We start from the raw sequence: 11,828 nt of genomic DNA, 5'->3' as shown, positions 1-11,828 counted from the left end.
AACAGAATTATTTAAAGTATCAACATTTGATATGCTAAAAGAAAATAATTAAAATCTCTACTAGATTAAGTTATTTAAGGGCAAGGATTTTGCCTTAAACACCTCTGATATCTCCAGGAGGCACTCAAATATTTATTAAACGTTATCTAATAATTAAAAGAAACTTCTCTAGGGCATCTCCTAGGTAATGCTTATTTTGTATAACGTTCATTACTGTACCTAATTGAAAACCATGAAATAAAAAATTTAAATATAATAAGGCATGCCTACAAAGTTTAGCTTTAGAGGGGAAAATAAATAAACCCAGCACACTCGCACAATCTGGAATTCTCTCAACTCCCCCAGCAACTGTTTGTGTCACCCTTCACTAGTATTAAAAACAATACAAAAGGCCCAAAATGGAGTCACTTTTGCTAAGCCCCCTATCACCAAACTAAGACTTAATACTTAATTAGTTTCGGTGTCTCCCAGGAATGGAATTTTTAAACCAGTTGATCAGGAATTGCCTAGTCAGTACTAGTTAGGTAATCTGTCTGACAGACCCATCAAAAAGGAAGGTGACCTTGCCACAACCAATCTGCTTTTTGCTAGTATTAACTTCCTTGTTCCATTCCCTTCTGCCTACAGAAGTCTTTCATTTTGTATAACTCCTGGGAGCTCCTTTCTATCTGCTAGATCAGTGATTTTCAATCTTTTTAATGTCATGGCATGCATAAACTAATTACCAAAATTCTGCAGCACACCAAAAAGTGTATTTTTTTTTGCCGATCTGACAAAACAAAATAGGTATCATTTTGATTCATTCACACAGGATGACTATTGTTGTGTGAGCTGTTATTTTTTTATTTGACAATCTAAGGGAAAAGAGGTCAGTGCCCTAACTAAATAGTCAGGTATTGCATGTTTTAAAAATTCTTACATCACACAGGTTGAAAACTGCTGTGCTAGATAATGCTACCTGATTCATAAATCATTGAATTAAGCCAATAAGATCTTTAAAATTTACTTAGCCAAATTTTATTAACATTATCTACATGCTACTTTTTGGAGGTAAATATGTTTTCCACCATGAGACTGAAACCTCTGTAAGGCAAAAGTTGTAAGTGAATAAACACTCCCAGAATACTAGCACGGTGCCTTCCTTACACTCAGAGGCATCTGACAGTTATCTGAACAGCTTCCACATTTGCAAATCTTCCTTTTGTAAGGGTAAATCTAGTTAACAGAAAGAGCCCCAAAACATGCATTCTCAGGTCTAGGAAATATTGTGTAAGCCCTTTTGCCCATCCAAAGTAAATACTGTAAGAATATTTTTCTATGTTCATAAACTGGCTCAAATAGTAATTTTCACCTTCCCAAGGAATTCTGATTCAATTGATGGCTGTATTGTATCTGCCACACAAAAAATACTTCTCGTTTACTGAAATCATTTTAGATTTTAGCCTTCTATGATGACTATTCAAAAAGGACTAAAACTCATAAATATATAAGGGCTGATGTGTTTAAAAAGTCATTATCTTTATTCATATCTAGCATTATTACAATTACAGATTTTTTTTTCTACTTTTTCCTTATTTACATACTTTTTCTTCCCTTCCCTAGTTTAGTTCAAATTAAGATTTCCTTACTCTAAATATGACGTACCATTTTATTTTGCTTAACTGAAACTGTCTATAAAAAGTGATGTTTCCCATTATCCTTATCAGGGTTGCCTTAAACAGCACATTATCCATACGCCTTACTTTGCAAACTGTCACAATACAACCATTGGGCAACAGTGTTCTATACATACCACTATTGCGGGTCATGCGTGTAGGCAATGGATGAACTGACAGTTAAGAAGACAAAGGCAGAAACTCCATTCCAGTCTCACAACACCCCGCCCCCATGTGTCTGGGCTCCTGCCTTCCAAGCACAGAGTCCTGTCTGAATAGAGTCCTGCTGGGATCCTTTGTAATCACTGCTTTGAGATCCAAACTTTACATCAACTACTGCTTTCTTATTTAACAAAGTTCATACTTTAAATTAGACTATTTAAGTATTATAGCTCAGGAAAAGAATAGGAGAATTAAAGTGTATGATAAAATAGAAAATAAAGGTACTATTAAGAAAGAGGAAACAGAGAAGAAAAGAGGAAAGGAAAAAGACAGTATGTGATTTGAGGTTAAAAACCCAAACATGACTCTGCTTTCCTGACTTATGGGTCCCCTGTACTAAAAACTAGCTAAGACAAGAAACCAAATTATCAACCTTGGTCATTCCTGAAAGATGTATTAATTTACATCCAACAGGACTGTGTTAAAAATACTCATAACTTTTTTCTTGATTTTTACAATGTAGTCATTATAATACATTATAATTAATTATAATACATTGATAATGTCCCTTTATAAGTTCACATGGCTATGAAATGATGCACAGTATATAAAATATAACCTATTTTAACTCCAAAAGATATTTATCTATTCTTATTGCTGGCTTTATACACTCTATTTTTACAGTACCATATTAACAAACTAGCTATTATAGAATTTAGACTAAAGTCAGAAAAGGTAGATTTCTGTAGAAAAAGGATAACAGAGTCTTATTGGAGAGGTTTCTTTGCTAGAGTTAACTAAACATTCTATAGTCCAGGTAATTCTGGACAATTCTGGGGAAAGGTACAAAAATAAAAATAAAACCTCTTTCAAACACTTAAATTCTGTAGTTATATGGAAAGAACAGGACATGGACAGAAGCAAGAAAGATGAAAATCAGTGCTCTCTGCAAATTCAACTCTCCAGGGGTCTCTTGATCTCAATTTAAATGTAAACATTCTATTCTCCCCCTACTCTCTGAAATCTCCTTTGTCTATCATTGGGGTGAAAAGATTAAATCAGTAACATCTAATTTCATTTACAAATTCACATAAAGCCACTTTTGGTTGGCATTGTCAACTTAGTTTTTTTTTGTGTGTTTTTTAACTGGAGTGGGTCCTTATGAAGCAAATAGCTGGACAAGAAATAGGAAATTAAACTATCATTTTTCCTATAAACTTCATAGAATTGGCATACAGCTTAAATGTGAAAAAGTTAAAAAAATAAATAATGAGAAAAAGTACAAAATGGTGTAAATGCAAGAGATTATTATTAACAATAAATAGATTACCAATTAATTAAAAGGACTTGAAGCCCAGATATCACAAAAAGCACATCTATTTGATACTGCAATGAATTATATCTATTTCTCTTATTAGCATACCTTTCAAAGTATACTTCGCTTAGGGTAGATCTCGGTATATTCTGGGCTTAAGAGTAATGTGCTGAATAGCAAAGAAAAATCACAAATAATGCATAAAACCTATAATAGCTACCAAATCTAAATTTAAACATATTCCCAGAATTTTTCTTCTCTTTCCATGTACCAAAATTAACCCAATCTTCTATTCCTTTGCCCCTAATTTGTTTTAACTGGTTCCTAAAGACTGTCAAAGTAGGAAATACCTAGATCCAAGAAGGAATCAAATTTAATTGTGTGTGTAGAGCTCTACTGTTATTGGCAGTATTCATCATTCTTCAATATTACTCTTTTCTTATCCTTTGAGCATATTAAAATATTCTCTAAGACCAAAGGAGAAGCAAAGAGATATTAAGAAACATTTTTCATCAATGATTATGAAACAGCAGAAACACTTTTACCTGACCTCCATCTAACCAACACACAGAATTAAAGTTCTCATCCCCTCTGTAAATGTTACCGACTCAAGCCAGATAACACTGAATCCCCATGGCTAACTATTTTCTAGAATGCTGATACTTACAAAGAGTCATTTGTGTTCATTCCCAAACTTGTTCATGCCATTCATGCCATTCATGTTGCTGTACTTTACAAACTTAATTAAAAATATACAAACTGATGAAATAGAGTGAAAAAGAAAGGGCTATCGTTTCCATGAAAACTAAATGAATGCTTTAGAAAAACTTGGTAAAGATAAATTGCTTTAAAAATTGTCATGAAGTAGGATGTGTGCAAGATAACTGCAAAAGATTCAATAAAAGTTTTCTGAAAACCTAGTATTTTGTACTGGATTAATTCACAGGTGCCTATATTCTTACCTCTTTTCTAAAAAATTAAAAGTACAAATTTTGCATGGCCCATTATTGATGCAGTTTATGCCAAAAAAGATGCTGCAGACCTCCATCTGGCAGATACAAACTCAAAGTAAAGGCTTTGGTATATATCAAAAGATTAAGGGTGAAATGAATATTTATATATTTTCAGTTAAAACATCAAAGGTATGCATAAATTTATAATTTTTAACAATTCCCTGCTTTAACTTTCAATTAGCTGGTTTTCTTCCATGAGTACTTCATAAGAGGACACTGACTAATTGATAGCATTCTCTTTCAATATTAAAAGGTCAAAAGAAAAAAGTCATTCATGCAAACCAAAATTACTATACCTTTTCCTTTGAATCCATGGAGAAAAGATCAAAAGAGAGAAAGCAAGAGATCAGATCAAAAGTTCAGAGAAAAGACAGGTAAAATTTCAAGAGTTTAAGTGACAAACTATAGTTATCTATAAGAAGGATACTATAAATGTGATTAATTGATGTCTCTAGAGTTTATGGTTATATTCAGGTATTGGTTATTGGAAAAGAGAAAAGACATAACATTCAAATTACAGCACAGTAAGTAAATCCAAGGTCATCGGGTTTAATTTTCGTCCTGGCCAGCTGGCTCAGTTAGTTGGAGAGCCATCCTGTATATTGAAAGGTTGGGGGTTCGATTCTCAATCGACACATACAGAAGGCAACCAATCAAATCTCTCTCTCTCTCTCTCTCTCTCTCTCTCTCTCTCTCTCTCTCTCTCTCTCTCTTTCTTCCTCCTTCCTCTAAAAAAAAAAACAACCCCCCCTCCAAAAAAAAGACAATCTACTAAAGTATGCTAACAACCTAAAAAATGGAAAACTAATGACCTTGGGATAGGGAAACATCTTTATTAATATTTGAATTTTTGAGATCCTTCATATAGGTAAGATCCAAGATACGCAATAAATGCCATATATCTATAATTCCATACGAATAAGCAACATAGAAGTGGACACAGACACTGGGGCGGTCGGGGCTTGCCCTCGGGGATAGGAGTGGCGGGGAGGGGGGGAGTCAATCGGGGGGAAAAGGAAACATATGTAATAGTTTAAACAATTAAAAATAATAATAAACAACATACATCATTCTTTATAAAGCTTAAAATGATTACTATTTTAATGTCCCAGGTCACTATTCCAATGGGGAATCTATTAGTAATTAAATAAGTATGGTTCTTCCTTCTACACTTTATCCTATGATCAATGAAGATGTTTAAAAGAGATCAGATTTAACCCAAGTCTTCAATCTAGACACTTCATAGTATTATTACTCTACCCTGGTTTTCAAGCAAATTTAATCAATTTGTTAAAACTCATTGTCAAAATATATGATTCTTACAAAAATGAGTAAAATTTATTAACACAGTTAAAAACCCAAAGCACAACCAGAATATTAAGATTATTTCTCAAAAATGTTCACTCTAGAATACTTTCTTTTCCATTAAATTATAATAAGTCTATTATTTCATCAGAAAGCTGCTGGGATCTAAAGAAAATTAGGAAGCACGCCCAAGGAAATTAAGGAGACATTAGCAAAAGATAATATACTCTTCTCCTTTGTTAGTTTTTGTTTTAAGTATATTCATTTTAATGTGTTGCATTAAGCTCTACATGGGTTTGATTATAAGCAGGTACATATTCTTATAACCTCGTGGTAAGGAGGGAATGTTAAAACAGAGTTGAGGAAAAATAATGGTAAGTGAGAACAAAAACTCAACATTCATTCTGCTGACAGATAACTATATGCATTATATTCTATCCGCATTCACTTTAGTTCTTCTTTTCTTCATATATCTTGGAATTGGCCTCCTTTTCTCTCAGGACAGGAGAACTGCTCAAAATGGTGGGAATGCACTGATCTAGGATTCCATATTCCTTGATTCTAACTTTGGCTCTGTGCATGTCACTTAACCCCTCTGGTTCCCAATCACCTCCTATGTAAAATAAGGGAATTGAACTAAATGACCTTTTAAAATCCTTTCCCAAAATCCTATCAATCCAATACCCGCTATGGTCCCCATAGGAAAACAAGCATTCCTACATCTGATAGCTGGTAAAACTTTCTGGAAGGCAACTAGGCAATACATATTAGACGTGTTTAAGATGTTCATACCCTGACCCGGGGTATGACTTAGGACTTTTAGGAATTTGTTCTAAGGAAGTAACCACATGTACAAAAATGCAGTAACAAAGATGTTTACCACTATACTGTTTGTTTAGAACAGTGGTCGGCAAACTCATTAGTCAACAGAGCCAAATATCAACAGTACAACGATTGAAATTTCTTTTGAGAGCCAAATTTTTTAAACTTAAACTTCTTCTAACGTCACTTCTTCAAAATAGACTCGCCCAGGCCATGGTATTTTGTGGAAGAGCCACACTCAAGGGGCCAGAGCCGCAGTTTGCCAACCACGGGTTTAGAAACAACCTAAATGTCTTGTAGTAGGAAATTATTATGTAAATTATAGTGAATCCATCTAAAATAATACTATGTAGCCGTTGAAAATAATGTGATAGATGAATATATAATTACATGGACAGATGTTCATTATAATGAAAAAGTAAGTTACAAATTACATGATCCCATTTGGGGTACGTATATGCACACAAGCACACACCCATGCGTGAGCGCGCGTGCGCGCACACACACACACACAGAACAGATATTAGAAGGCTATATACAGAAATGCTAGGGACTATTCCTGCATGGGAGAATTTGGTATTTAATATCTTCAACCTTTTGCTCATCTATGTTTTCTAAATTTTCTATTATGAACACATATCAATAATGGAATCAGAAAAATATTATTTAAAGAATCAATTTATAATTCTCTTGAAAGAACCATATTTTTTTTCCATTCTTCTCATCTCCAAACAATAAAATTCATATTTATGTCAATCACCTTTGAAAACACTAGGTATAAAAATCACATGATAAATAAGGCTTTGGGCATAATAAAAATTTTTACAAATAGGAAACCAAATTGTTCAAAAACAAGAGAAAATAACTAATATGGTAAATAAAGATGTAAGGCCCACAAATACCAAATTGTGGTTCTGCTATTAAAGTATCCCCCAGTAATCCTGCTACAATATCCTGTGGATTTCTTAATGAAATACAGTGTCATCAGGAACTCCATTTGAGATGAAAAAGACTTAAGATCCAGAGAACACTAAAAATGACAGAAAAAATGTTAATAGTTTTTAAATTAAAAAAAAAATGTTATGCTAGTAGTGTTGAATTCAAAAGCAAGGAGATTAATGAAACAGGGGTTATTTAGTCTCAGATAGAAAAAAAATGAGAAAATAAGTAAGACTAACCTCTACCATACAAATGAAACTAGTTAAGTTCTTATCTCAACCAAGAAAATAATTTGATTAAGGGCTAAAAAATTTATCAGTTATGGTAGAGAAATTTACAATGGAAAATAAAAAGAATTCATTGTCAGTGAGAGCTACTAAAAATTACTGAGAATGCACAAGAATCTCTTTCCTGAAGATCTTCTAGAATGCCTATTATTCAGATATGAATTAGAATTTAAAAAATCACCCTACCACTCACCACCAACAAAAGGCGGACAATATCACAACCCAAGTTCCCTTCCAACTTTGTATTCTTTTTATCTAGGTCTACAGAGAGTCAACAGATATGACAGCTCATAAATTCATAAAGAAAATAAATTTGCAACAACAAAATAAAGCTGTCAAGTAACTTTTAATTATAAAAATACTGCTACTTTTCAAGTTCTTCCATTTTTCCCCCCAAGAAAATAAAGTTCACTCTGTAAACTATGATTAAAAGACATTATAAAACCCAAAAGGATACTTAATATTTAAAGTAAAGAAAGTAAGTATTTGGAAAATTTACCAAATATTAAAGCCAATCCATGAGATGTACCCACTGCTATCAGACTGGACACTGCCTGAGGAAAAAAGAGAAGATTATATTTTAAGATAGAGTAGAGCAAGGATCTTGAAATAAGCAGAGCTGAATTTGTTGGTCTTCCTTCCTCTAGGCAACAAATGACATACCAATTATTACAAATAATGAGAATTTCATCTAAGAGGCAAAACAGGAAATGAAACTCAGGACATTTTATTTCTGGGATTCCCTCTAAATTTACTCTAAGGGTAATAATACCCAACTAGTATATGTTCAACATTATAGAGAAAAACATGACATTTACCTTCCTCTAAAGCAAAAATTCAGAGGTCCAGACAAAGTAAGAGGCACTAATGCCTCCCAATCAAGAATCTGCTATGAGGTGTGGAGAAGGGATTAGAAAGCTCTTCTTTAGTTTATTCCTAGGAGCCAAAAGGCACCAGAAATGTTCAAAATTCAGCCGACTTCCTCACCAATTAACTAATAAAGAAAGAGCTACAGGAGGCAGTTGGAAATAGTCAGGAAAAGAGGGCACTAGCGTGCTTTCAATATGCCCCAGTTCTCTATAATCACTTCACAGATTTACTTGGTTGGCCTGGCAAGAGTGTTCAGAGCTGTTAAATGTGATTTTACCAAATACTGTTTTTTACTCCCTATAACCAAAGGGAAGCCAAGTCACAGAAGGAGCAAATTTAGTTGGGCAGGGTAGAACCACATACAAATAAACCTGGAAAACGCTAATCGTTATTCCATTGTGTGCTTGTCAAACAAAAGCCTGAAGAGTAATAATAGAACAGTTAAAAGGGATACATTTTAAATCTGGTTACTGGCAATAAGTGACTAATAAATTTATCATCACAATAATTTTTGTAATAACTTTAAACATTAGAAAAATAAATCTAAGAAAACCCAATCAAATAGAAAGCTTATCTTTAAACAGTTATTTCAAGTATACTTACAATTGCTGTAGGCAACCCGGCATCTACTTTGTCCTAAATGAAATTTAGAAAGAAAAAATACTTGAAAATATATTCTCATTATAAAACAAAAAATGGTATAAGGCCTTTTCTTTAGATAAACTTTGATCCAAGTCAATTCAGACAGGAAACAGCACCTTTGTTTTTGCCCCAAAGAGAAACTACAAAAGTTGTATATACCAACAAAATATCAAGAGCAAGAGAGTAAGATCATTTTATTTTACTTACTATAACAGATGCTTCAGGAACGGTACTGATTATAAATGAAAATGTAAAGGAAAAGAGAAAGGAAAGAGGTTCCAGTCTCAATAATGTGAATAAAGTATAAGTACTATGGGTCAAAATAGTAGGAGTACATAAAGACTTTAGAAAACGAAAACATACACTAAAGATATTCTTCCTCTAAGTCGGAGTTTTCTATCCAGCAGATTATGCAATGTCCCGTAAATAAAACCTGAGCAAGTTATATTCAGTCAGTTCTCAAGCAGAAGAAAATCAGAAATAAAGTGTAGTTCCAGCTCCTTACCCGTAACTGTACGATCCTGGAGAAGTCACCTAACCCTTCTGGATATTAGTCACTCATCTGTTCAAGAAATAGCACATACTGCCCTATCTATGTCAGTGAGTTGTCCTGAGAATCAAACTAATATAAAGTATAATATAAAGCATCATATAAAGGGTATCAATTTGATGCTTCTATAGCTTTAAATACTAGTAATGGATTACAATGATTAGCACTGTAACAGCAAAGAGCTTTCACATACATATATTACACTATTTGATTCTTAAACCTGGAGAAATAGATAAAACAGGTAGTATTATTCTGATTTTCCAAATTAAGAAAATAGAAGTTTCAAACAGTTTAACTGACTGCCCAAGATTATTCAGCAAGTGGTAGAACCATGTCTCAAACTCAGGGTTTCTAGGTTCCAGCCATGCTCTTTATATTCTGCATTTCTTTTCTATCAATGTGGTCAATTGGTTATCATAATCTCTCAGAAGGAAGAATCTATTTTATCTGACTTAACAGAGCTTCCCAGGAACTAACTTAAGACACTTGCTCCAGTGCATAGGAATATGTATGAGGAGAAGCAATTACCAAGGTTGCTATATACAATGTCCTGGACAGCAGGATATACCCAACTTTGTATGGATATGTGTGTGTAAAGCTAGCCTGGCATAATACTCAACAATGAAGAAGCATGCAATAAATATTTGCTAAATGATTGATCTGTGTCCCAGACAGAGAAAAAGAATGAGATATTAGATGAAGAACATAAATGATACTCAAAATGGAACCTGAATAATGAAATTAGAAGTCAGCTGACTTTAAAAACTAAAAACCACAGATGTGGAAAGCATTTTAGAGATTATAGAATTTTAGTACTGGTGTTGAACATCTTAGGGTAGTGGTTTTAAAAAGTCAGATGCATCAGAATCACCTGGGATACCTGTAAAAAATGCAGATTCCTATGCTACACTGCTAGAGATTCCAAGTCAGTAGGTCTGGGGTGATGCCAGGAATCTGCATTTTAATAATCATTCCAGGATATTCTTACACATTACACACATTTTGCAAAAACACTGTGCTAAGGCATTTCTTTTATTGTAGGTAATCATTAAAAGAATAAATATCCTTTAAATTTTAATTTGAATTAATTTTAAATATAGTCACATGTCATATTACTTTGAAGAGGTTTCCAAAATTAAACAATGAAGTTCCTAACTTTAAAAGTTTCATCTCTCCCAAGTGTTCTCCAGGCGTGGATTACAAAGCCCTGATGATCAAGGCCCAAGGCAGCCCTAACAACATCACTAACCACATGGCTAAAGGCATTACTGAACAACTATTCAGGAGAGATATCAAAAAATATAACTAGCTTTACATGTTAATAAACCAACCATCACAGAAAAGCATACAATTTAAATTGAGCTGGTAATCCAGAATTAGGAAGGCAGAGTATGAAGACTGTCACAGGAAAAGCAGTTTTCATTTTAACATACCAAAGGAGCTCAGCCATAGCAATGAAATAAGAATAGAATGCAAACACTCTGGGATTTATTAGAATTTTTTCCTCCTTTTCAAGAAAGAGGAGAAACCCTTTTAAATAACAGATTTATCTAATCATTGTTCAGTGTCTGAGTTTTAGTTCAGTCTCCATTATTCAAAATATTTTTAAAACTACACAGGTGGGTCAAATGACTGTTCTGGTTCATCTTGATTTTGAAAGGAATGAATTTCATCACCTACATAAGGATTAAATTCAGAAAACGTCATGGAAATGTAATCCTCAACAGGTGGTTCCCATTCTAGAAAATATGAGTTACTCTCCACCTAGAAAAGGAAGGACAAATGCCCAGGTTTCCTCCATTGCTTGACTATCTCTCTATTTAAATTGACTTCATGATATATGAGCTGGGTCAGGGTATACGAACTGCCCACAGAAAATACTTATTTTTCTTTCTTTCTTTTTTTTTTTTTTGGGGGGGGGGGAGGGGTAATCTGCAATAAGACCTTTCTTTAATAACCTGAAAATCGCAATGCAGTTATGGTGTCATAATGCTACTTCTGTATCAATCTCTTACTCACCTGAAAAAATCAAACTTTGTACACATCGAATATACAGAGTGCCAATTAAACTTCATGAAAAGAACATAAAAACACATCAAATTTCCTGAGGTATGAATCTGTCATCATCATCATCATCATCATTATTACTAGAGGCCCGGTGCACGAAATTCGTGCACTGGAGGGGGGGTGTCCCTCAGCCCAGCCTGCACCCTCTCCAAGCTGGGACCCCTCAGGGGATGTCTGAGTGCCGGTTTAGAGCATTAACCC

The 11,828-nt window shown here is 33.8% G+C and overlaps 1 protein-coding gene across 6 annotated transcripts in view; it reads right to left on the bottom strand.

Moving 5' to 3' along the window:
• VPS8 (VPS8 subunit of CORVET complex) overlaps positions 1-11,828 on the bottom strand; it is a 247,460-nt gene that overhangs the window by 200,844 nt on the left and 34,788 nt on the right. For all 6 annotated transcript variants that reach the window (XM_079764490.1, XM_079764492.1, XM_079764493.1 and 3 more), the window contains 2 exons: positions 8,972-9,004; positions 7,998-8,052 (listed from right to left, as the gene is read on the bottom strand). In XM_079764490.1, the coding sequence (XP_079620616.1) occupies positions 7,998-8,052; positions 8,972-9,004 (88 nt within the window). The remainder of the gene's footprint in view (positions 1-7,997; positions 8,053-8,971; positions 9,005-11,828) is intronic.

Source organism: Cnephaeus nilssonii, assembly GCF_951640355.1.
Source record: "Cnephaeus nilssonii genome assembly, chromosome: 3".
In the NCBI taxonomy this organism is placed as follows: Eukaryota; Metazoa; Chordata; class Mammalia; order Chiroptera; family Vespertilionidae; genus Cnephaeus; species Cnephaeus nilssonii.
This window is presented reverse-complemented; position numbering and strand designations above follow the sequence as displayed.